The following is a 25,624-nucleotide window of genomic DNA, read 5'->3' as shown; positions in this document are numbered from 1 at the left end:
CCTTCCCGCTCCGGCTGGTGACCCTGCAGAAAATCGCTGGCTTCTGAACAGGACTCGCACAAAACGGGCTGGAAACTGGGTCAGAAGTCTTTCTGGCCAGACAAAAGATACTTGTCTGAGGGCCTGTCCCGTTTGTTTTATAGGCCGCCCTGCGTTCTCGCCACAAGTGCTAACGACTCTTTTCTGTTTCAGTTCTGCCACGGACCCCTGTGAAGGTGGACACGTTAAAAACGAACTTGCTCCCTCAGGGGCTGCAACTTAGCAATGTGAAACTTTTACTTGCAGGAATTCAAAAACAGAAGCTGACTTAAACCTGTCCCAGGCTCATGTGAGAGACCTTGATGCTCAGCTGAGTGCGAAGAAGTCTGACTTAGCAGCAGTTTTGAACGAGAACCAAAGCTTGAAGAACGACCTTCAGGAATTAAAGGATGAAGTAGGCCGTGTAAGACTGATTCCTGGAATTTCAACTTTGCTTTTGTTCCTCAAGCTTTTGCTTGGTTTTCCCCCACTAGTTATTGACATCTAAAAGCAGGGATCTGTCTTGTTATCTATGGCAACAACAGGTGGACAAAAGATTGCTGCAATCTTGCTGAAAGCGCATGCTACTGAGACTTGGTCCATTAAAACTTCCAACTGTTGTAGGTACTTCTAATTCTATTCTATGACCACAGTATGTAATGTTTCTTGTTCTAAGGACAAAGCAAGTTGAAATGTGTTGTGCTGCTATAGCCCCTGTACCATTCTTTAACGTGTCAACAAAGGGAGTGTTTGATGGACCTTGCTTCATTATGCTTTAGTTCAGGTAGAATAAGTAAGTTCTGAATGCTTTTTTTTTTTGTAGGCTCTTGTGTTACTAGAGCAAACTCTGCTTGAGTTTCTACTCTATCAATGGATTTCTAAGAGCATATCTGTTCTATCTTCATGCTTTAATGTAATCCCTGATTAAGTCCATTTCAAATCTTTAGGATGCAAACTTAAAGAAAAACAAACTACAAACTTGTATCATTAAAGCAGCACATTCCACTGCTGAGAAGTGTATAATAGTTTATCAACACAGGCTATATTTGCAGGACTTCACTTGTTAAGCATCAAACAAATTACATTGGAAGTCAGGGGCAAGTTTGGAATAGTGTTGCAAAGGGGAGAAATGTATATGGATGATAAATTAATTCATCAGAATTCTACTTTGAAGAGTCAAACTTAGTTGATGGGATTAAGGACTGCTCTGTATTTGCCTTCTGGTCTTGGGAAATCTGCTCTGCATAACAGACAGGATTCCTTCTGTTGCTAATATGCTGAATGTCACTTAAATTAGAATCTAAAGCAGCTTCACTTAAGAGATGTGTTTTTATTGCTGCAAGAATGAAGTTGAATGACCTGTAATAGATTGACTGTCTTAGTTGGGAAAAACCGACCTCTTAATTTTGATTACTCTGTCTTTTCTAGGTGAAGCTGTTGCTGGAAGATAGCAAAAAGCATCTCCATGATGAAATGTTGAGGATAGTGGACTTGGAAAATAATAAGAAAACTTTGCAGGAACAAATGACGTTCACGCAGCGCCTTCATGAAGATGTATGTTTTAGCTTATTAACAAGGTTTTTTTTTGTAGGTGTCCATGATCCCTGGATGCACTTAAAAGCAATGTTAAGAGATGCTTTATCCTTAAAAATTTAATTAGCTGAGTCAACCTATGACAGCCCACCAGCCAATAAAATCCACCTAACTAGGAAGACTTCAAGAAAGTACACAACCTCTTGTTAACTGGCGTAGTACCAATAGATATCTGGAATATTAGATAATTGTCTCAGACTGCACTTCGGAAGGTAACTACAGTCCCAATATACTACTTTATGTAACTGAAAGTGCATATGTTACAGTTAAAGTTAAATGATTCCAGATGTTTGCTAGAAGCTTAAAATAATCAAAGAAGTTAAGTCTCCTTTAATAAGCAACTTATGTTCCCTACTTCCTTAACACTTATCAGAGGGGTCTGGTAACCTTTGTGTGAGAATTCAGTACATAGAACTGAAAAAAAAAAAGGATGTAAAACTGTAAAACAACTTCCTTCTGACTGTAAGGAATATCAGTGTGTGGTGTAAGTGATGGAGAATTCTAATTCATCTAACCAACTGCTATTACTTTTTGAGTAAAATAACAATAGGTGAAGTAACAGTGCTTAAAGAAACAGAAGTGTATATGCATGTGTTGTAAGTGAAGTAGAGAAATCAATCTAGTGCAAACAATTAGTCTTAAAAGTAAATAAAAAAGACTGCATTTATTAGTTTAAGCAATGTTGGCAGTGAGGTAGCAAAACAACCCAGTGCAGCTAGCAAGGTGGAAATACCTGATCTAATGGATGAGTGTCTAAGATCTGAGTAAAGATAATTACTGTGCACTCAGTGATAAATTTGCTTCAATAGTGAATGACTTGTTACCCTGGTACAGTAAATGCAGTTTCAAATCAAGCTGTTGGCTTGCTTATTCTCTGAGAAATTTCTTTTCTTAGGAGCTCAAGGAGACAAAAAGAGTCTATGAGAGCAGGATAGGAGAAATGGAATCTGTCTGTCAGAGAAAATTTGAGAGTAAGCTCTTGGATGCTCTGCAGGAGCTCAGAAAACAACAAGAACAACAAATTCAAGGATACAAAGAGGAGATGGAGCGAACATTCCATGCAAAAGTGAGTCTGTAAAAGATAAAGTAAAACAAAGCTTAAGTTCTTTGCACCTTGATATGATTAAAGTCACACTAGCATAAAAAGCCCTTGTGTTCAGTGCAGAGCTTCGTGGCATAAGTTGTTCTGGAATTTCAAAGCAGTGTCAAATTTGACAACAGAACTTCTACTTCATCCCAAGCAAAACTGCTTCACGTATAAATATGGTCCCTTTGGGGAATGATTAAGAATGGCCCAAGTAGCAGAGTCCATCATAATTCAGTCGTCTGACAAATCCGAGAGCTTGTGTGGCAAATGCATCACCAAGGTGTGCTGTGCTCATAGTAAGCATTTTCATTATTATTGAGTAAAACTCAATCTATCAATTGCAGTTTTACTAAAATGCATGCAATTAGGCATGCTTAAAATTCTACAAGACCACTTTTAAATCTGAGTCCAAAAGTCCCTTCCAAGTCACTGGTACTGGATAAAAGGGAGAGGGTGGCTGTGAAAGTAGCTTGACAGTATATCTTCCAGAGCTGGTCTGTCACCTCTTTCCCAACATTCGCCACATATGCAGGAAAAAGCAGTACTTTGGGCTTATGCTCTTGATAGGCAAGATCCCAGAGGCTTCAGGGTTGGTTGCCGTGTATGGTGTTGGTATCTTGAGCCTTCTTTAGTAGTCCATACAGAATCATAGGATCTGCTGCTTCTCTCAAGTACGTGTCACTTTGTCCTCGTTCTTCTGGCTTTCTCTATACTCCAAACTACATGCCAGCTCAATGAATTGCTTTGGGTGTTTCTGTTCAGCTTTCCACTGTTGGAGGATGGCTCTATTTTATCAAACTACTGCTCTTCCCCAAAAATGCTATTCCCAAGTTCCTGCATAAGCAGTGATGAATTGCTCTAGAACAATTCAATCTCGAAATGTTCCAAGAAAGGAAAAGCACGCCTAATACCCTGTAGCCCCCTGCTTTGACAAGCAACTTCTAACCATATTCACCATTGTTCTCCTGGAGAATCAATTTACTTAATATCTATACAAGATCTTCATGCATCTGTAATTGAAATATCCTAACCCAGCAATTGTCACTACCTGATAATTGTTGACTTTTTCTAATGTGAATGTCAAACTTTCCTAAACCTCTCTGAAAAGCAGTGAAAAACTTTCTGACCTGGACTTCATTGCTATCTGCACACTTAAGTAAAAAAAACTATTTCCAGATGTAACAGCTGGAAATCACTTGGTTTTCTTATTTAATATACATGTACATAAGCAACTTATTACTAACAGTAACTTACCCATAGATGGAGAATGCCCAGCTATCTGTTGCAAAACACAGCGACTTTGCCAAAGCTGCTCAGGAGGAGCTCATGGAAAAAAAGCTGAGATTTGATACTCTGACATCTCAACTTAATCAATATCAAAGCCAGGTACTATCTTTATTTGTATAATCTTAGAATTCTTTTCATTTACTTAGCCAATTCCAAATATTGGCCTCTCCTCTCTAATCTTCAGTTATGGTTTAACTGATATTTCCATCCCCTTAATTTTAGAATGCTGCTTTGGAGAACAGAGTAAGGGAGCTGCAGGAGGTGCTGGATAAAGACCGCCATCTCCATCAAAGGCTTATGGCTGAAAAAGAGGAAGAAATGGCACAAGCCCAGCAGCAGGCACAAGCACAGCTGGAAGAATATGAGAATCTCTTAGATGTGAAACTGGCTTTAGATCTGGAAATAAGTGCCTACAGAACAATGCTGGAAGGAGAGGAACAGAGGTAGGCTATGATAAGATCTTTGTATGACACCTTGCTTCAGTCAAGATCTCTACACTAACTGTATATTCTTCAGAAAGTGGAGGAAGCAACAAGAAATAAATATGTTATTAGTGGTGTAATCTAGTTCTTGCAGCATAATCTTCTGCAGATGGTATTTATATCCTCTATACACCTCATGGTGCAGTAAGATGAAGTAACTTGATAAACCAAACCTATAAAAGTTCAGATTGGACATCCCTCAACTTTCTCAAAGTTTTGTGCTACATCCTGGAGATACATCAAAGACAGTGCTCAAGTTTCATGAATGGAACTGGGAAATTGTATTAATTCCCAATTATCCAGACACTGCCTGGTGAGAACAATGTGAGCTCTCAGTACATGCTAAGAAGGGTCAAAACTCTTAAACTACTTTGACCAAAGATTGTGTCTGTAAAGACTTTAAAGGAGTACTTACTGCAGTTAGACATCTTTTCTTATTTCCATAAGCTTTCTCTGAACTCTAGGGCTGGGGCTGTCTTCCAGACTTAACAAACTACTTAACTACTCTTGCCAGTAAAAGTAAAATCTTATATTCAAGACTTGATGGAAAGCTTGGACATAAGAAGCTGTTCAGCTTGGCTACAGTGGGAGGACAGGAGTGAGAAGAAATAAGCACATCAGATATTCAAGTGAATGTTTTCTGCCTCCTTTCTAGGCTAAAGCTGTCACCCAGTCCATCTTCATACAGCACTGCAACTCAATCAACAGGTCAAGTGCGACAGTTCCTGCCTGGGAAGAAAAGGAAAATGAAAGAAGTCAAAAAGAGAGGGCATAGTGCTGGATTTAAGATTGTTCAGCATGCTTCATCTTCTGGAAATGTATCTATTGAAGAAATTGATGCAGATGGGAAATTTGTCAGGCTTAAGAATAACTCCGATGAGGTACTTCTGTTCATTCAAGCCTGCATGGCCTTCATTGTGAAGTATGGCTACTTGTGAACTGATTCATAGCTCAGTGAGATGACAGTAGGGAAGGATGAAGATATGAGGGAAGAAGAGTACTACCAAAAAAAAATACCAAGTGGGGACTTCTTGGCTAACCTAGGTGCTGTCAAGACAAAAACTGACTTTTTTTCCCTGCACATTGCAGGTGCTTTGTTCATAGGGCCATCTAGGAGGCGCTTTTGTAGGGAGGTGCCCTGGGTTGTGTGATGTAGAAATCTAACACCTTCATTTGTTTCTGATCAGATTCAGCCTAGCACTATCAGAAGTACTGCTTGTCCCAGAGGAACTAAATAAGGTGCTTAGTAAATTGGTTAATAGCGGCTTCTTATAACTTAAAAATGCTTAAAAAAGCAAAAAGGTTGGATAGAGCTGACAGTACCTAATCCATGCAGAGGGTTTACCTGACCAATTGGATAATTCTTTGACTAGTTCAGTTTGCAAATCCAGAATTATTAGAATTAATCCTTAGAGCTTCAGAACTTGTGGGTGGTAGCTTAGCCACTACAGCCTGAGATGAACCTTAAACCTTTGCAGGCCACTGTGTATGTGGCACTACATATGGCACAAGTGGATAGATCAGCATGATAAATTTCATTTAACAGAATCTCCTTGGTGAAAAGCACCATAATCCCCCTTCAACAGAAGGCAAGAATAGGTATGCTTAAATTTGTGGGAGTAAGATTAATCCTAAAGAAGCACAGGGAGAAACCATAGGTAGGCATTAATGGAAACTTGAAGGCTTCCTCAGGGTTGATCAGATTCTTGTATGCTGTAAGAGTGGGACTAAAATTGACCCTTGAGTCTGGAAGAATTTTGCACTTGTATGATACAGTGTTGGTCTGTAATGCTGAGAGAAATTTCTTGTCCCACAGGATCAGCCACTACATGGATGGGTGTTAAGACGACATCTTGGAACTGTGTCAGATGCAACATACAAATTTCCTTCACAGTTCACTCTTCAGGCAGGCCAAGTAGTTACAGTAGGTGGTGGGTTTGTAAAACTTACTTGGAGCTCTGTTCTTGTTATGTGAGATGGCAATAGAGATTCATGTCATTAGGAAAACTAAATTGATATTGCAAGTGCTTAAGCAACTAAGATCCTTATTTTATGTGGAGAGGGAGATGGGGAAAAATCCTTGCATCAACGTGATCTGAAACGTCAATTAAATTTTCTTTAAATCTAGAGCTTGGGTCATCCCAGAATGGGATATGCTGTTAGTGCAAACAGAATCAATATATTCTCATTTATTCTTGGGATTCCCCATGCTCCTGCAGTCTGATAAAAGTTTTGCAAAAACTTAGGCTGTTGCTAGAAGCTTTAGTCCGCTACAGTCCAGCAATGCTGTGCTCATGGTTTATGGTACAAAGCTAAATATTAACTCTAAAATGGTACTCTAAGTACACTTAGATAGTGATCAAAGAGCCTAACTCTATACTCTGTACTCCAGACTGTGTACAGGCTTGCTCAAGAGATCTGAGTGAGCCCAGGCTAGAGGCTATCTTGTATACACAAATTGCTGCTATGAGTGTGTCTGTAACTGTAGCTTGGCTCTGTGACTCACATGGTATGTGTTCAAACAAGGCTACCTCTACATCAAGTAGAAGCTTTTAATAACCTTTTCTGCACTAACTGTTTTATAATCCTCAGTTAAAAAAAAAAAAACTAATTGCCACCATCCCTGAAAAGAACTCGGCTACCTGGGATCACAGTAGTTCAGTTTCTGCTACTGGACGTCTTTGGTATTGGAGTATGGAGTTTCTTACGTTAGACTAAATCTTAATCTAACTACAAATGGCTTCTTCAGAAGCTTACTCTAAATCTGTTGCAGATCTGGGGTGCATCTGCTGGTGTAAGCCCAGGTCCTAGTGACCTGGTCTGGAAGTCTCAGAAATCTTGGGGAGCTGCGGATACTATTGATGTTATCCTCATCACAGACGATGGTGAGGTGAGACATTAAATCACTTCTTATGTCCTAATACTAGACTGGCTCCATGTGCTTAATTCTTGAGGGTTCCTGATGGTAATTCATTGCATTCTAGGAACTTGCAGAGAGGAAGATAATGCATGTACCCAGAGGAGAAGAAAGCAGTGAGCAAGATGATGATTATGAAGAAATAACAAGTGAAACAGAGCTTCTCTCTCCTCAGGTGAGCTGCCTGAAGTCTAAGTGCTTGCTATCAACAGAGTTGTTAAATGGCCATCTCTTTTCATTGCTGTAGGAAAATAGTTCCCCAACTATTTCATTATTTTATTGTTCCATATCCTACAATTCTTAACATTTTTCTTGATGTCAGACCAAAAGAAGAAGAAAAAAGAAGTGTTGCTTCGTTTCATGACAGTGATTCCTGTGAGCATCCTTAAGCAGGTGAGGTGGTGAGAATCATGCTTGTCATCTCATAGAAAACTTGCTTCACTAATAGCACTGCAGTCTCTCTTGTCCTACAGAGGATGTAGCTTGCATGGCTTTGCATCAGAAGTGGAACTGATGTTTTGCTTATTCTCTGGCTGAATATCATGAAATAGTAGCATTATTTGATCTTACTACTAACACACTGAAAAACAGTTGCTTTAATGTCTATTCCATCCCTGCATCTGACCATGAATAAACGTAAAAGCTGTTACACCAAGAACAGAGTGCAAAGATTAGCTAGAAATACCTAATTCCTTTGGGATGAAGTAACTTATCTAACATTCCAAACAGTGTCCCAGACTTGCTTGTAAGATAACTTAAATTCAAACTGAAGTAACCTAGTTATTTCCATTCAAAAGTATTGAAAGGCTGAAGTCAAAGTCCTTAGTGTATTGATTTTGTAAGTACTTCCAAAATTAAAGCATGAGTTTGAGGCACTTCTATCTCAGCTCATTCTCAAGAACTACTACTTTTTATTTTGCACAGTAAAACAAGTATCTCTGCCTTGCTTCAGTCATAAATATTCCCTTCAAGACTTTCCAAGCACAACTTCAGCACAGATGCGGGTCATGCTAATGGAGTTAAGATAGTTAAACAGAATAAGCATGGTTTGTGTTCAGTACACTTACAGTCCTTTGGGTACACTTAGAATGTTGTAATGCCCCATGAAAGACTCCCTAGCCCCTCCAAATGGCTTTTGACTGACCATTTTTTAAAAGTTCTTTATTTGAATTGGCTTTTCAGCAATCGGTGATAGAAAGCAAAAATAACTTTTCCTTACACCTCTAATCTATTTTATCAGCAACTTTACAATATAATTGTGTGCCATTTATGCTAAGAATAAATTCTAAAACTCCAACTCAAGTGTTCATGTAATTTCTGTCTGAATTCCTATCAAACTGTTGTCATTAGTACCTACATGCTTCTGCTGCATTAGTAGTACTGAAATAATGGCAGCTTAGTAAAAAAGTTAGCTTCTTGCATGAAGTAAAATGATGCAAAGAGCACGCTGTGCTTTGAAGTTGGGGTTTCCATGGTGTTGTGCTTCCACTTTTGCCATCCTTACTAGGGAAGCATGAACTACATGCCAGTTAAGTTTTGATGATTCAGAACTGGGGCACTGATAGACCCCTTGATAGCCTTTCAGTAAGGAAGAGACAGGCTTATGCGTTGTATGGACTCAAATTCTTAAAAGCTTATATTCTTTTTCCCCATCTAGTATAGTTAAGGTACTGCCTCTCTTGAAAATCTGCTTTGTTTTATTAATAACTAAATCTACAAAACACTAATACCATCCCCACCCTCCAACCTATATCCGGATTAAGTAGGTAATGAGAAATAAATACTGTTTGTACACATGTTAACCTTATGTCTTTGTTTTATTTTGGCAGCAAAATGAGAATGCTAGGTCTTATATCACATGGACAAAGATGATAATCTGAAAACACTGCTCTGTGTCTAGCTGACACAGACTGTATCTATTTTGGTATCTTCTGCATCTCCCATCTGACCTCTTTGTATGAAGCGCTGTCCTTAACACGGTGAAATTTCCTATCTTCTGGTACGGGACCCTGTCCTTGGATTCACTGATACAAAGAGCAGTTGAATACAAGCTCCATGTGAAGTTATTTTTACTCTAACACAAGGATCTGGTTTCCATGACCTGCTGAAACAAAGGAGGGTACACAGTTTACAAAGCTTCTAAACAAATGCCCTAGAAGGATGCTAAATACTCAACGACAAGCATGAAGCTGCCTCAGCTTTCAATATTCTGATATGGTATTTCTCCAAAGATGATCTCAGTTTCAAGCCTGAGTGGGAAACTAAATGGGCCAGATCACAGTCTAGCCTGAACCTTGAGCAAGTCTCAATCTGGCTGAAGTAAAACACTATCCTGAATAGTGCCGAGTGTCTGAAATGTGTCATGCTCAGATCCTGATGATGAAATAGACAAAACTGCTCTAGGTCACTTCTAGCGAACTTCCTAGAATGAAACATTAATTTAAAAGCAAGTTGTAAAAACATTCTTGTCTGTTGTTAAATGTACTGTTTCTATATGCTAGCACCCAGCAATCTACTGGTTTCAGTATTGTATATTCCTAGAGTATGTAACAGCATAGCTGTGTCAACCTTAACTTGGACAGATGTATCCTGTAAATGTGAAAAGCATCTCATTCCAACAGAAGGTACTGTAACTAGCAATATTAGTGCTCTCTTTGAACAGTCCCAACAAGCCAGCTTTCTAAGGTGCTAGGAAAACAAGCATTTCAGAATCTGAACTAGAAAGTACCTACTGTAGCAAAAGGTGCATCAAAACCACCTGCTCTTAGTCATTACATACTAAATCTCTGTGCAGTCTGCAGTGCTGCTTTGTGTATGTCTACTGGAGCAGCTGGGGGAATACTGTCTATTGGCCAGTATGCAATTTACTGTAACTCTTGTAGCTCTCTAGTCCATGTGAAGCCTGATCTGTAACCCTTGGAAACTAGGCAGTCAGCCTCCGGGGCCACTGCCCTCAATTGTTCTTAGCCTCTTTTTAGCGAAATGCCTGCCTGCTGGCTCTGTGGTGAAGGAAAGGCCTTGATGAGCCACATCAAGCGTGCTTCTGGTTCAGAGCATGAGGTGAGCAGGACAGCTGAGATGGCAGATTTCTACAAATGCTGGAATAGATTTTTTGACTGCCTCTTACCTTACCTTGCCAAAGCATTCATTTCTGAATTTAAGACCTGTTCTGTGTTAGGATGCAGTTGTTAAGGTATGGCTTTCTTTATACTAGCTTAAATTCGTGAGTTATTCAAAAAATTGTGATTTTGAGATATCAAGAGTAGATGCTGGTTTAACACTTGTATCTTAGCAGATCTGAATTCTTGTTCTACCTTCTGGTCCCTGCACAGTGAGGTTTATAGCAGCATCTATTTCTATATTTATCTTGATTTCTTAAAATTTTTTAACTATTAAAGGTATTTTTCATGTATATAAAAGCAGTCTTGGACTTTAGTATTTGCAGGTTAAATAATAAATATTTGTTTGTTCACTGATCTTACTTGAGTGGCTTGAAAGACCCCGAAGCAATAAAACTGGTCAGTGAAGGGAAGATTCCTGTAGACTGAAGAAACCTTCAGAAATATGCTGTCCTGCCTTGTTTATATTTATCACTCAGTTTTTCTAATAAAGCTGATATGCTATGAACTTGATTAGAAGAATCTTCAGTATTTCAAATGAAACCTTTTCACAGCACAAGGGAAGGATGGTATTAAGTAACAGCTATGAAAGATTTGAACTAGCGTACAAGTCTTGATAGGAAAGAGCAGTGGTACAGGCTGTTGTTTAGTAACAATACCAATGGCCTGGGAAACAAGATCTAGCTATATTTACTCAACTATGCAACCTCAATGAGAGTTTATGAAACTTGTTCTTAGTATACAGTCTTGAAAAGGCACATATTAAAGAATCAGTTTTCTGATGCTATTGTGCAAATTGTCTTCCTGGCAGCAAACCTTAAAGATGGCTGGTTTTCATGACATCTCCTAATCAATAATAGTATAGCTTGCTTGACTTGCTTCCAGCTTACTGCTTCTGCAATAGCTGCTTCTGTTAGATGAGATCTATTGCAGCTGACCAGGAGCTCTATACTAAATGCCAAGCTGTCTACTGCAAAGTATATTGAGAATTCAGACCTTTAAAGAGACACATATGTGTATGGGGTTTATCTAATTCTTTCCTCTAGGGCATTCTGGTGAGGTAAAGGGGAGATTTCAATGCCTCTCTTGCCTGCTGTGGAAAGATTATCAGAGAGGTCTCACCAGTCATACGGGGGAAAAAGCAAAAGTAGCTGTGAATCCCAACCTTGTATTCAGAACATCATAGCTACTTTCATTCAAAAACTAGGTCAGGACAACTTACTTTCTCTGTTGCTGCTCTAATAACTGCCCATAAATTTGAAAAAGGGCTAATGAGTTTTCTTCTTCACATAGGCAAGTCCCCATTCTGAGATGGTGTGCACAAAGTAGCAGGATGTAGCTACAGCTGCAAGGAATAACCCTCTGCTTCTATTGCAAGCGTTGTGCAAGCCAAGACCAGAGATGAGAGAAACCAGAAAAGCCATGGTTTTGTTAGCCAGTAAGCAGCTATTTATGCTGCTTAGATGGAAAAGTTGCTATACCTGTGATACACATGAAATTCCTTCTTTTCTAGGGAAGGCTGTTTCAACTGGAATACAGAAAGAAGTAGAGCTTGAAACTGAAGCTGGATTCCACAAAGAGTTCAGCTCCCTTCTCATCACAGTGTCTTGCAGAGAGCAATTGGCAAAAGATTCCATGTTCCTCTGGGGCTGCTGAATTTTTTTGGTCATTCTTACATCTGCATTTACATATTCTGCTAACAGAAAACAAAATCTGTCTTCTTTTTGATGTTACTGAAGATGCCTGCATCTGTCTGGTCTTTGTGTCAAAGGGGTTTTTTCGGCATATTTTCACTTCCAGCAGGTCTTTCCCTTTCCACCTAGTCTTTTGCTCCTCCTCCTCCTCCATCCCTTTCAAACAGATATAAGAAGTGGAAGGGCATCGACTTCCCAGTAGTTTGCAGTAGTCACCAGTTGATACCTATTTATCTCAGTGGAGTTCTACACAAACCCTGTGGAGCTAGGATCAATTTGTACTCAGTTCAAAAGGAATGTTTCTCTTATCCTCCTGCTAGAAGAAAATTATAACAGATACATGATAGTAAGGAGAGAGCAAGATTATTAGAATTCCAGGAGCTGAGATGTCGTAAAACTAATACTTTGGCTTTATTAATGCATTTTTAATATAGCATTGTTTTCTTCACTGAAAGCTGATACGTTTAGCCAAAGCGAGGTCCGACTCAAATGCCAGAACTATAGGCATAGAAGCAGCAACCACTGTTCTTACCCCACAGAAATATTTATTCAGTTTGGTCAGTAAATTATAGGAATTTTCAATGGTGAGGACTTGTACTTAGTACAATAACATCATAATATTGACAACAACCACTTTGCCTTTTGTCAACGTACAGTGTGATATACGGATTAACCTGCTTGCAATAAATTACAGTGTGATAGATGAAAAGAGCTCAATGACATCAATAACTTAGAAATTGGTTACAGTTAGCCTCACTTAGAGTATTTTTAAAAATGTTTTGTTTTCAATAGTAAAATCATTGCAGCCAAATATTAAAAAAAAAAAAAATCACATACAGTAATAGCAAGAAAATGCATTTTTGGAGCAACAGTGAGCTACCAGTAAACACTTCATACAGTGATCCTCAAGGCACAAAGCAAAAAAACTAGGTATGGGTTTTTTTGCAGGTTGATGAGTCAGGGAAGGTGATTTTTTTTGAATATAAAATAAATACATTTTAAAAAGACGCATACAAAAGTCAGTAAGTCAGTCAAATAGCAAGGCTTTCACAGAATGCCACACTGACAGAACATGTGTGAATCCATTTCAGTCATGAAATCACGTTCACAGCTTGAATGACACAATCACTGAGGCAAGGGAACCATCACTTCAACATAATTAATGGGGAAGAAGCCAGACTCTCCATTTAACATCCCCTCATACCAATTCTCATCAATCTGATTGGTCAAAGTTATGATGTCCCCTTCCTTAAACCCAAGCTCGCCTTCGTTTTCTGGCTCAAAGTCATAGAGAGCTTGGCAGCAAGGCTGATCCATGTGCATTGAAGAACCTGCCCCCAGTGATAGAAAAAAAAGAAATATATTAATAGAGCTTCACAGCATCCAACCAACCACTAAGCATAAAACAATGGGTCAAAAAATGTAGCCCTGCCGTCATTAATTGCTCCCCAACAGTGTTGCCATTGCTTTCACCCAACTACCAACACGCAACCTGGAGGCAGCCTCACGGCTTTTCACCCTCCCTGTGCATTTGCAGGAGCAAGGCTTCCACCCCTGCCTCCCTTGAGCCCTGAGAGCCATGTCTGGGTTACTGCTCCCCAGGTTCCTGTGTGCAGATCTTTTTGTACACATCCTCCATCTGGACTAAAGCAAAGGTTACACTGGGAACAACGGTGCCAGTCAAACTCTTACAGATTAAACCAGTCTTCTGGTACTGTATCTGGCTGTTCTTGTGACTTATGCTGTTTGCCCTGCTATGAAGATCTTTGTTCCAAATTACTCTCTCAAATTATTAATTAACCTTAGCCAACACAGTAGTAAGTACATACATTTACAGGAAAACAAGTATATATAAATAAAAATTAAAGTACAAAGAATCATCAGTAGCAAAAGAAGTTAACTCTGTAAATGCAGTCACCTTTTCAAAATATTTTCTCATTAAGGGTTGTTAATTGTCTTGGGTTTGTGGTATAGAGATATATATGTAATATATGCATTCATATTTATGAATAGTAATTCACTCCAATAAAATGTTACCTAATGTTCAAATTGTAAAGCTTAGCTCTGTGGCCAAGGGTGAGCCAGAGGTTCAGCTGAAGTTCAGCCACAACAGATTTTTTAAAAACATTTACAGCATATCTAAGTAAGAATCTGGTAATTTGAAATATATTTATAAAGGAAGAATAGGAGAAAAGATTTCATTCTGCTGCCACGTAAACAGTAGAAAAACACACAGTAACATAACCACTCTAGAACACCCTGGTACTTAAACTAAGGCAGTTAAACCTTTTAAATACGAAGTTACTCAGGTTGTCCAGTTTGGAACATGGCAACAATTCTCAAATATTCCAGTCCTGACTCTCTCTCCGGCCATCCCACATGCTAATTGTACTATCACCCTGAAGAATAATTTTTGTCCAGGTAAATCTGCACACAACTGAGAATGTAATATAGATGTAATAGCCAAGATGTTAAAAATGCATTGTCCTGGTTCCGTGTAAAAAGGGGTTCAGGGCAGGACCCACACGGAACAGAACTATGTACTCGCCTCTCCCCCCCCTGAGAGAGAGAGAGAGACACTTTTGAAAAAAAAAAAAAAAATGAAGTATATTGTTCAACAAGGAACAGAAAACGAAAAAGGGAGGTAAGGAAAATAATATATACAAAGATTAGGGGAATAATACAAAAAATAAAGTATACAAAACCCTCAGAAATGGTTGCAGGGTCCCACGGAGTGAAAGGAGAACTTTCCTCTCCGAGCTCCAAGGCAGGAGTGAAATAAGAAACCACTCCCTGCCTCTTATCAGAGTGTGTGTGGGAAGGGGAGGGAATACAATGGTTCACCCCCACCCGGGGTCCTCCCAGTTGCTGGAAGGTCATGCCCCCATTCAAAGCCTCAAACCACAACATGCATGCACAAAATGCATTTTAATCTGCTAATCATGGTAATGTGTAGGAAATTATTGAAAACTAACTGTTCAGCATTTTCTGGTAAAAGGAATTCGAAGTCTCTTAAGGAAACCAGTTGACAACTGTTCTGGTAATCGGTAAATAAGAACAGGTGAAAGCATCTTTTTAATTGACAATAATACAATTGGGAGTAATATTTGGTGTTGAAACTGGAAAGCAGGAATTCCTTTTCTATTTTGTGGGTATGTTTTATCCTTATAACAATAGAAGCTGTCAACACAAAGATCCCCCCTCAGCAAACCTCCCCAGAACATTGCTGTAACACCACCAGACTAGTCCCTCTGCCTGCGGAAGGCACAGGGTAAAAGTTTTACAAGAACAAACTTAATTATGGCCAGTCTACTAGAATGATAGACGTGGAAGCTTGGTCCTCCTGCACATACTTTTGCTGAAAGCCCAAGCAGAAAAAAAAAAAAGATGATGCCCCACAGTTTCCCAGCAAAAATGGACCAATTGCGTTCAAAAATAGCTGAGTTATTTGCAGTCTTTGCCAAGGTAGAGCTGGTACCAGCTCACTGGAACTGTCAACAGCAGAAGGCAGTGCTCCAAATAATTGACAAAGTTCCTTGCTTTCACCAGCTGCTCCAATGGGGCTCATTTATTATTGCAAGCCAGTTAATTTCTGACAGTAGGGTACCTGATACGAGACGGATCACATTTGGTTCATTTTAAGCTCCAAAGAACTGAAAAAGAAATGTCTGGCAGCCTGGAAAGATTTTTAAATAATGGTCACAGCCAGTACAACCAGTTTCACTCCAGGCTGTAGGATCAGTCAAAGTCTTCATTAGAGTCAGGCAGCTGCTGCTACTGTATAATCCAATGAGACAAAGCTTCTGTAACAGAGGTAACGGGGGCAGCACTCCCAGACAGCCTGCAGCACACGCTGCCTAACATCACAGAATCCGTGACATGGCTCCAGCCTCTTCCTGTCTGGTAAATACTTGCTCACTGATGTAACTCAGCATTTAAAGAGAGTTCTAAAATGAGCCAGATGATGCTCATAGCTGCAGCTGATTAATGAGGATAACAATGAATTTGAGCAAAAATACAGACTTGTTATCTGTGTTTAATCAAAACATCTTAATAATTCACAACATTAAAATTAGGTCTCTGAACCTAGCCCTGCAAATGTGTGGAAGTCATTAGTAGTAAATAATCCCCATGTACTAGGGGCTGTACAAAGGAAAATACTATTTCTGCTCCAAGAAGCTGATCCTTAACTTGAAAAGAAGCTATGGTGGAACACAGGATGAGCCATATCAATGCTGGGAACTGGATTGTCGTAATTGTGCTGTATTTATCACAGCTTACTTTGAACTGTCCTGTTGATTTCCATGGGTTTACTGAATACTAAGATACTACTTACTTTGAGTGACAGTACCAGAGAAATAAAAGGTCTACATTTTGATAGGGTCAGTATGTAAACAGGGGAAATTAAGCATGCAAGTGTGTGTGTGTAGGATGAAGAGGCCAGTTTTCTAAATGAAAAAAAGAGGGTGATCATTATGTTATCCCCCTGTCACATGGAGACCTTAAGACATCAGTCTTGCTCAGAGCTGCCTGGTTCCCACTTCTAAATTGCAGAGTATAGATCTGAACTGTTTCACGATAGTCATTTTAACAGGAACAGAAAGGTCTCCCCACTTAGAAGCAGGGCACTTTGACCCCACTGCAGCTCCACAGAAATCCACATGGATAACTTTTGAGTATGAACAGGAAGAGAAAGAAGAATGAACAATGATTCACTGATGATTGTACCTGCTGCAAAGGTAAGCACAGCATGCATAGCTTCTTCAGGTGAAAAAAACCCATGACACATCATCTTTCTGGTATTATTAGCATCACTAAGCACAGCAACCACTGTTACATTTATCCCATTTCTCCTTTTCATCTCTTTCATGGTTGTTTTATTTCTTCTCCATTCTGACAACACGGAGTGAGCAAAGCACTAAGTGAAAACCCATTATTTAGCAATATGCAAGCAGTTGATGCAATGGTCCATGAATGGAATCGGTGAATAGAAGTGGCTCACTCCTTCCTTATCTTAGTGATAACTGGTCATTTATTTTGCAGTTCCTTCACTGAATTTCAGCTCATTAAAACTGGGATTTTTCTTTAATGAAGTGGGCTGCAAGGAACCTTGAGAAGTCATCTAGTTTGTGTTTCTCCCAAAGGCAGGATTGATGACCCTTAAAGGACGCCTTGGATCATTGCTTCATGGCAATGATAAACCACTGTAATACGGTTTGAAAGTCTGGTCTGACACAGCAGTTTATATACAGATGCTGAATTTCAATCTTCTTCTCCACTGCACATGCAAAGAGGAAAAAAAATCCTATATAACTTGACGAGTAATTGATAGAGGCCTAGAAATTTGAAGCTGAATTTTTATAAAGGTTGCTATGTTTTTGTTACTTTCATCCAGATGTGCTGTGAAAATAATTAGGAAGTTATTGACTGCTGCAAACATCCCCAGTGCTTTGAATTACATCTGTCCTTGCATCACATATCCTAGGAAACAGTGGTCTGAATCAAGAGGAGTGTGCAAAGAGCTTGTCTCCCTCATTTGACCGTAACCTAAAAACTGCTTTTAGCATTTGGGCTGTGGAGTGAGCTTCGTTAGCACACCCTTAAGTAGCCTGAAGCACAAAAGAAACAAATCAAGGACTAAGGTCTTGCCAGGTAGATCCATGCTACCAAACTGCTGCAAATCCTCTTCAGTATGGGTTGTATAAATAGCTTCATCTTGTAGCAGAGTGCAAGAAAATTAAAGAGACATTAGAAGGAGCATGAAGTTACAGTTCCAAGCTTTATTCTTTCACCTTCAGTTCTCTCATTTCTCTCCCAACAACTTTCAATAAGGAACATAACTGGACAGAAAAGGAAACTGCAGAGTGAGGAAGCACAAAAAAAAAATAAGAAAAAAGCTTCAGAAAAAGATCCTAGATACCACACCAAGTAGAGAAGGGAACTTTTGCCTCACTGCTTCCCTTCTAGTTTCCTTACAAATAATGCTTATAGAAAAATATGTTTTTTTCATTCTCTTTTCTTTGCATATAGTTGTCTTTTGTGGTTTTGGGGTTTTTATTGGTCTTCTCTCATCATGCACTGTAGCCATTATGAAGATAGCTTTTCCTTATCTCATTAGTAAAACTATTTTATCCTATTTCACTGAGTAGTGTACCTTACTAATTATTAAACCATTCACACAACTTTCAAGGGCTTTCAACTTGTTGATTTTTTTTTTTTTCTGGAGTCAGGGCCAAATCAAAGGAAGGGGTCCCACTCCTTCATCACTAGGTACCTAAGTACTTCAGTTCATAAATGTACAGACTTTAGGGGATAGCAAAGTAAAAAATGTTAAAAAAAAAAAAAATAGTAAGGGTAGGAGTCATCTCTCCCAATTCTACATGGATAATAAAGATCCTGTACTGATCATCTGTGGTCTCAGACTGTGGAGAGAAATTAGCATCTAGAAATACTCCAGACAGGGATCAAACACACCCACCTTAGGCAACTGTCTTTGCAAGAAATGAACCATTTTCTTGCAAGTGCCTCCCCCTCTCTGTGTTGCCACTCTCAGTGGCAACACAGAGAACCTAAAAGACCAAGCAGAATGCCACACCTAAATTTCAGATGGGTGAGAGACTGTTGAGAGGAACCCTGCTTGACAGTTCCATTTCAAAATCTGGAGACAAACCAGATTTAGATGCATGGATACTGATGCCCCACAGATCCATTGGTCTCATATTATAACAAATACCTCAAGCAACAATCTGAGAAAACATCTACAAACCTGTTGATTCTGTGGCCACGGACTTACCTGATGATTTTATGGAGGAGCTGTAGGTAACCCCATTGTGCTGCTGATTATCACCAATTTCCAGAGTTGTGGTTATTACAGGCTTTGGCTTAAACTCACGTTTAGGCCGACTAGATGCTACATTTATTCTGGAACACAGAGAAGAACAGCAAGAGATATGCTTTTCAGGAAGAAATACTTACGGAGCTTACAGTCCAGTTCAGTGCTTTGGCATTTGAGAGGTGGGGGAAAAACCTTCTGCTGGTTCTATTTTTAGGTTTGGGGGAAGGTGGGCAGGTTTATTCACTAAAAAACTGCTCAATTCTCACGCAGTATTTTAATTTCAGCAAGTCCCTACTTTATTTAATGCTCTGGTCTTGCTGGAAAAGGCATAAAGCTTAACAGCCTGAGTCCAAGAAGTGCTGAGCACCCACAGCTGCCACCAGGTGCAGCAGAAGTTCCAGGAATGAGCTCTCTGGAAGGCTCAGCTGCAAAAGGCATACACAGCAAAGCAACCCGGCCAGGACAGAGGCCCAGGGACTGCATCTCACACACTGCCTTTTCATTAGGGAAAATGGGAAACAAGCATTTGGTCAGCACAACTGTCTCAATACCTCTATGTACATGTGTCCCAGCTGAGACCTCCTTGTCTCACTGGCCCCTCCAGCTGGGATGGTGCAGGGTGTCTACAACACAGCCACCCCTATGATAGTACTCACAGCCACCATGTCCACCTTGACCTCAGGAAAGCCCCAAGCAGCTATCTCAGCTCCACGACTGTAAAGTTAACCTGTGCTGTGGTGACACTCCAGTCAGTCAGGTCTCCTGTCCTCTGCTGGTTCTCCAAGTGATGTATAACAAATTAACCAAAGCAGCATTTTTTTCTTCTACTAGGATAACAGAAAGTGTTTGGGCCTCTCATAAGTGCACCACACCACAGCTATGTTCCTATCCAGCTGCCTCTTTCCTTACTCCGCTGCAGAATTTTTTTTACTCCTTAACCTCAATGAAAATGGGCGAACTTCTCAACAAAGCCTCCACAGCACAAGTCAAAGTATGCACGTGTAAATAAACCTCAGAAGGCTGTCCTGATTAACCTCAACAGACGTGAGAGATTCTGCACACACTCAAGGCTTTCTGGGCAGATCCTGCATTACGTTAAGGGCTCACAGCACGGCAAGAAGTTGCCAGGTGGCAACTGTTTAAAGCAATGAAACCCAGTAAGGCACAGAACACAGCAAACGTGCATCTGTGAGATGGTGCTACAAGATCTGTTGCTTCAGTAACTTCTCACATTCTGAAACCTCAGCTGCAAAAGACCTTCAAAATTTTCTGATGGGTTCAGTCTTACCGGTTTTGTAGCTTGCTCTGCAGATCCTCCAAAATTTCTGTGGACTGTTTATGGTAATCTAGTGCTGCTTCTACAAACACAGCCAACTGGCTAACTTGTTCTACCTGAAATATAGAGAGGAAAATAGCTGTAAGGCGCTTGCAGTACATTCAGCTGAAGGTTAAACAAACACATAATTCAAAACAGACCTGGTATCTCAAAAGACCATGATAACTTGTGGAGGCTATTGGAAAAGAGCATATGTGATTCTATCAAAGAAATTGCCAGTTGGAAACTGAACAAAACTGAGGTGTAACTTAGTTCACTAACTCAGAGCTGGGTCCTCTAGTCATTTCCTTTCAGCATGTGCTTTCTGCTTTCACCTTCCAAGCCAGCTGTCTCTCAACACCCAATCCCAAAACATTTCAAAGGACATGACCCCTTAGCAGGTGAAAGTGGGGCTTTGCTGATCAGCAATGTTGGAAGAAATCACACTGTGACAACTCTTAGGACGCAGACCCATTACTGTTTATTAGCAACGTTTACAAACTAGAGTTCCGAAATGATCTGGACTTACCTCACTAGATGGCAGCATTTATAAACTAATAAATGAAACATGATTTATCTACTTGGATTTAAAAAATATCAGCCAATCATTCAAAAATACGAATGACGAGGAAAGGGAGAATGTGAAGCAGCAAGAAAAATAAAAATATTTTTATTCATGATGTAACAAATAATCTCATTCCCCGAACACAGACTGGAAAGTTCAAGCTGTACATGGCATGGAGCAGTAACAGAAATTTTCTTGTCCTCTTCCTTTAAGACAACATTAAGAAGATAGATGCAAAAGTCTGACATGTTTCCATTCCACTGTGATCTCTTCAGACACTGGATCACAAGAAGATAAACTTTCTGCAAATGTTTTATGGACCCATGGCAATCTAGTGCTATATGTGGTCTGCTTTTACTCAGTTACAAAGGTTATTAGAAATTCTGCTGTGACTCCAAAAGAGCCAAACATTGTCACAGCATACAGAAATGAAATGCACAGAACCAATTCAACAGCTTATACGATTCCATCACAGTCAAAAGAGAGTAAAGCACACCAGCCAAGGGCTATGCACAAAATGCCAGGGGTTTGGATGGGGTGGTCAGAGAAAATGGATAGACAAGGACTGTCCAAACAAGATGACTGAAAGCCAGAAGGGATAGGGAATTGTGGATAAGGAGAAGAGAGAGAGACTGGCAAAAAGCCAGCGAAACTTGAGCAGCTAAAAGCCACTTAGCATGAGGAGCCTGGTACTGGCTGAGTGGGAAAGGCAGGAAGATGGATCGGATAAGAAGTGCATGCAACAGTGTCTGTGTGGGAGGTCTGGAACTAGCTGTGCAAAAACCTGAGAAAGAGATGTGGATCAGAACTGAGTCTGGGAAAGGCTGCTGGCAAGGTGGCTGGGAACCAGAGCTCAGAGAACCAGACACTGAAGGGCAAGGAGACCTAGAAAGGGAGACATTTGGGGGATTGGAAAGGATTGTTAGGAAACAATTGCAGTTAAGTTCTCTATAAACCCAGTGAGACAGTTTGGGGTTTCTCATGACAAAGCTGTCATGAGAAGTTTGAGGAGAACAGACAGACTGGATCAGCATGGAAAACAGAAAGGAAGGAGCCCAGTTTTCTTTAAAAAGAAACACTAGAAAGTAGGTATGGAAAAAGCCTTGAAGGAACATCCAGTTCACCCTCTCCCAAAAGCAGAATTTGTTATACTAGAAAGTAAAACTCCCTAGTTCTCTAGTGACTCATCTAAGCCATTTTAATCCATGCACCAGTTTACCCTCACTTTGGTGCTTTGCCTAATGATAAACATTATCTGAAACATTTCCCATCTGCTTAAGCAAGGCAAATTACAACACACATACACTGGAACTGGGCAATTGGTAGAACCTACAGTGGAACAGTGTGCTGAAACTGTTGATAGAGGATCTTACATTTTTTGCTGTTCTCATATAACTTGCACTGGTAGAACAGCAAGAGTCTTACTGACCTACACACTGCTGTAACAAATGGGACCCACTCACAAACAGTTTAAGAACTACAGGCTAGTTCGTAACTGGCCATTGCAATGGACTTGCACAGAGAGTGAAGCTGCTTGCAGTTAAATATTCCCACTTAACAATTCCTCCTTGTTGCAGTTTGCTCACAGAAGAGAGCACGCAACTTACTTTCCAAGTGTGGTTTTCCATGATGCTACAGAAAAGAAACCTTTGGAATAGGCCCAAATAGGTCCAGTTCTCCTACAATTCCATGATTACACAGGAGAAAGCACATCCTGCTATTCCTCTGTGTGTGGACAGAAGAGAGGATTATCCTGAACGACTACAGCTGTGCCTTATTTAGGCATAGTTTTATGATAGACTTGGACTCTGAGCCAAAGTCCAGGTACCTGAACCTAAACCACAGAAAAACTCTGTGGAATAATTTCCAGAGCCAAACAGTAATAATAATGATTTTCAGAGGTAAAATCATTCAGAGACTTCAAATCAGCAGCAAAGTTTTGACTATAAGTAAGCTACAATTCAGAAAGTGCAGGGTACATACTCTTGCTCATAGTTTCAGCAGCACGTCTATGACTATGTTAATTTCCCAACCTTCTCTCTCCCACTGATCAAACTGTATTTTACTCGCAGATAGTTCATTGATCATAGATTATAAAACTGCTTAAGACCTCTGTGACAACCTTGTCTGAGCCACTCTGTCTCCAGAAGAAATTCCTGAATTCCTGAGCTCTCCCACGTATTTCTGTGCATTTTGTTCCTCTCTGACAGGAGATCAGAAGAGGAAAAAGGCACACTTTCTGCTTTCAGACCTTACCCCCTGTGAAGGACAGGACAGGCTTCGTCCAATCCCACACACATTGCTCCCCTGGATGTACTACAGCAAACAAAAATGCAGGGCAGACTTACATCATTTTCTAAGAAATTGAACATGCTTCTTTCAGCCAGTTCCTTTGACTCTTCAAATTTTTCTACTGCTTGTTTAACTTCCTCGTCTGGTATCTTTCCAAAACGCTTCTTCTTATAATCATAATCCAACCGACGTCCTTCTAGTTTCTTCAGATGATGCTAAATAACACAGAATATTTATGAGGAGCTCCAAGTGGGACATGCTCAAACAACCACATTGTGATTTAAGGGAACTTTAGTTATGGATGCAAATATATGCAAAAATTGCAGTAATAAAAGGCTTGGAGATTATCCAGTCCATCCTTTTGATCTAAGGCAGCATCAGGTAAGTGTAGGACTGTGTATATGAATGATATTTTAAATAAACAGGCATTTGTTAACACTTGAAGAACTGGGTATCTTGATTTGCTAAACTCAGGCATCCAGCTCATGGATTTCACTACAAGTGCAACACCTCAGATTGTCTAAATGAGAAGAGGGATCCAATCTAAATTTATGTGTGTGTCCATATTCTACACTTAATTCAGTTTTACCTCTTGAATTATTTGCAATACAAGAGATAAAAGTTAAAGGGCTATTTTCCGCCTCTCATTCCATAAGCAGCATTCAGACAAATCTTGTATTCTTGCTTTCTTTGTTAGGTGTCAACTTGACACTTCTATCTGATAAAACTACATAAGCTTTTCTGTTGCCAAAGATCATGGGACTGACAGACTTACAGAATGGACTCAAAATGACAATACAAAATACTTATTAAAGCTAACATCAAACAATTTTTTTTATTAGTTCAGAACTGCAGCTGAAAACAGTTATGTATCATAGGAGACAGCTACAGACATCAAGACATTATTACTATCTTTTTGCTATGCTTTCCACATTCATTTATGTGTAAACAAGTAAAATAACTTTCATTTCTGCATTTCATCAGGGTTTTAACTTGCCTGTTACCCAAGTCTATTGGAAAATCAACAGACTCAGACAGACTGCCTGGCTTTCTTTAAATCGTCACATTGTAAACAAAAGCACTGAAAAACTTTACTCTAAAGGTTAAACATGTGCCTCTCAGTTTCTTATGTTTTTCCTATAGTGGCATATGGCACTTCAGCATTTTATGACACTTTTCAGATCATTCTGTGATTGCCCTGAATAGCCTTTCTCAACAGTTATATTCATCCTCCATTATAAACAGCTTTAGGCTGACAGGGATGGCAAGACAAGATAATCAGTCGTAGTAAATCACAGCCCACTCACATGTTTGTAAGAATTAATAAAAAGAGTCAGTTAAAATTAAATAGCAGAAAAATAAAGAACATAATTTTCTTCACTATCCTTCTACTAGATGTTCAAAGCAATACAGCAAATCGAGCAAGTTAGATAAATGAGAGACAGCCAGGCATTGATTTTGAGCAGATTTCATCATTGTTTTGCTAGAGAGACGAACTTAAATGCAGTCACATTTATTTACCTTATTACTTTCAAGAAAAATCTCACAGACCTGGAATTTGATTGACCCTGATAATAGATAAGTGAAGCTTTACCCTGGAAAACTTACCCCAATCTCTTTTAAATCTTTGTCCTGCAATAACTGTAGAGGATCAATAAAATTTTGTTTGACATTAATATCAAGCGAGTCCTTCACCTCTGCCATTTGCTTCATGCTCTCACCAGCATCCAGTAGTGCAAGCCCTATGGTAAAGAATAGGCTGCTTACATCTCGAAATATATAAAATCAGAAAATTTGTCTTATGAAACAGCTATTACAAAGATACCTATTTGAATCTGCTGCAGGCCCTCAAAGAGTAAGGAAATCATTCAAGCTAAGCACTACAGAAAGCTAGAAATTGAAAATTTTTGTTCCAAAGTACGCTTTTTTTTTCTTGAAGGGCATCAGGGAAAAAAATGCAATTTACCCTACCATATTTGCACAGGTTACAAACCACCTCTGCTTTAAGAACTGCAAACCAGGCTGATTAATTTATACAACTTTACTGACCTTATTAAATACACATGAAGTGAGTAACTTTTTAAGCAAAAAATTATGTTTTACAGCTTCCTCACATACAGCATTGTTTATTTCCAAACCTCTTTTTAGTCAAAATTGTTGCTGCTGCTTTAAAACCATCTATTTTAACACAGCTTTACTAAGCATGTTAAGTATCATCAAGCAGAACAGTGTTTGAAATATTCTTTCTCCTTTCCTAGTTTTATTTAGCACCTCCATTGAGTTTGCAAAAATACAAATACATCCAGCTCACACACAGATGAGTTGTGCCACTTAACTCTTCATGAGAAAAAAAAAAAAAAAAGTCTCTTTGGCTTTCAGCAGCATCTTTTCCCAAGACACACACACTTGCACCCGCGTCT

At 39.5% G+C, this 25,624-nt stretch overlaps 2 protein-coding genes across 2 annotated transcripts in view; one reads left to right on the top strand and one right to left on the bottom strand.

Annotated features, from left to right (window-relative positions):
* Positions 1 to 285: 285 nt before the first annotated feature.
* LOC103780608 (lamin-L(III)-like) lies at positions 286 to 9,264 on the top strand (the record flags this gene model as incomplete). Its single annotated transcript, XM_008948297.1, has 10 exons — positions 286 to 442; positions 1,447 to 1,572; positions 2,507 to 2,677; positions 3,959 to 4,084; positions 4,208 to 4,428; positions 5,123 to 5,348; positions 6,284 to 6,391; positions 7,241 to 7,357; positions 7,452 to 7,559; positions 9,214 to 9,264. Coding segments are annotated over 10 exons (1,411 nt in total), but the record flags the coding sequence as incomplete, so codon positions are not given.
* Positions 9,265 to 12,722: 3,458 nt separating this feature from the next.
* SH3GL3 (SH3-domain GRB2-like 3) overlaps positions 12,723 to 25,624 on the bottom strand; it is a 16,800-nt gene continuing 3,898 nt past the window's right edge. Inside the window, exons 4-8 of the mRNA XM_008948296.1 lie at positions 24,813 to 24,946; positions 23,261 to 23,419; positions 20,321 to 20,424; positions 18,991 to 19,118; positions 12,723 to 13,528 (exon numbers count right to left, since the gene is read on the bottom strand). Coding sequence (XP_008946544.1) covers positions 13,323 to 13,528; positions 18,991 to 19,118; positions 20,321 to 20,424; positions 23,261 to 23,419; positions 24,813 to 24,946 — 731 coding nt within the window. The 3' untranslated portion in view covers positions 12,723 to 13,322. The remainder of the gene's footprint in view (positions 13,529 to 18,990; positions 19,119 to 20,320; positions 20,425 to 23,260; positions 23,420 to 24,812; positions 24,947 to 25,624) is intronic.

Source organism: Merops nubicus, unplaced genomic scaffold, assembly GCF_000691845.1.
Source record: "Merops nubicus isolate BGI_N331 unplaced genomic scaffold, ASM69184v1 scaffold31909, whole genome shotgun sequence".
Taxonomy (NCBI): Eukaryota; Metazoa; Chordata; class Aves; order Coraciiformes; family Meropidae; genus Merops; species Merops nubicus.
The sequence above is the reverse complement of the archived record's forward strand: the minus strand, read 5'-3'. Positions and strand labels throughout refer to the sequence as shown.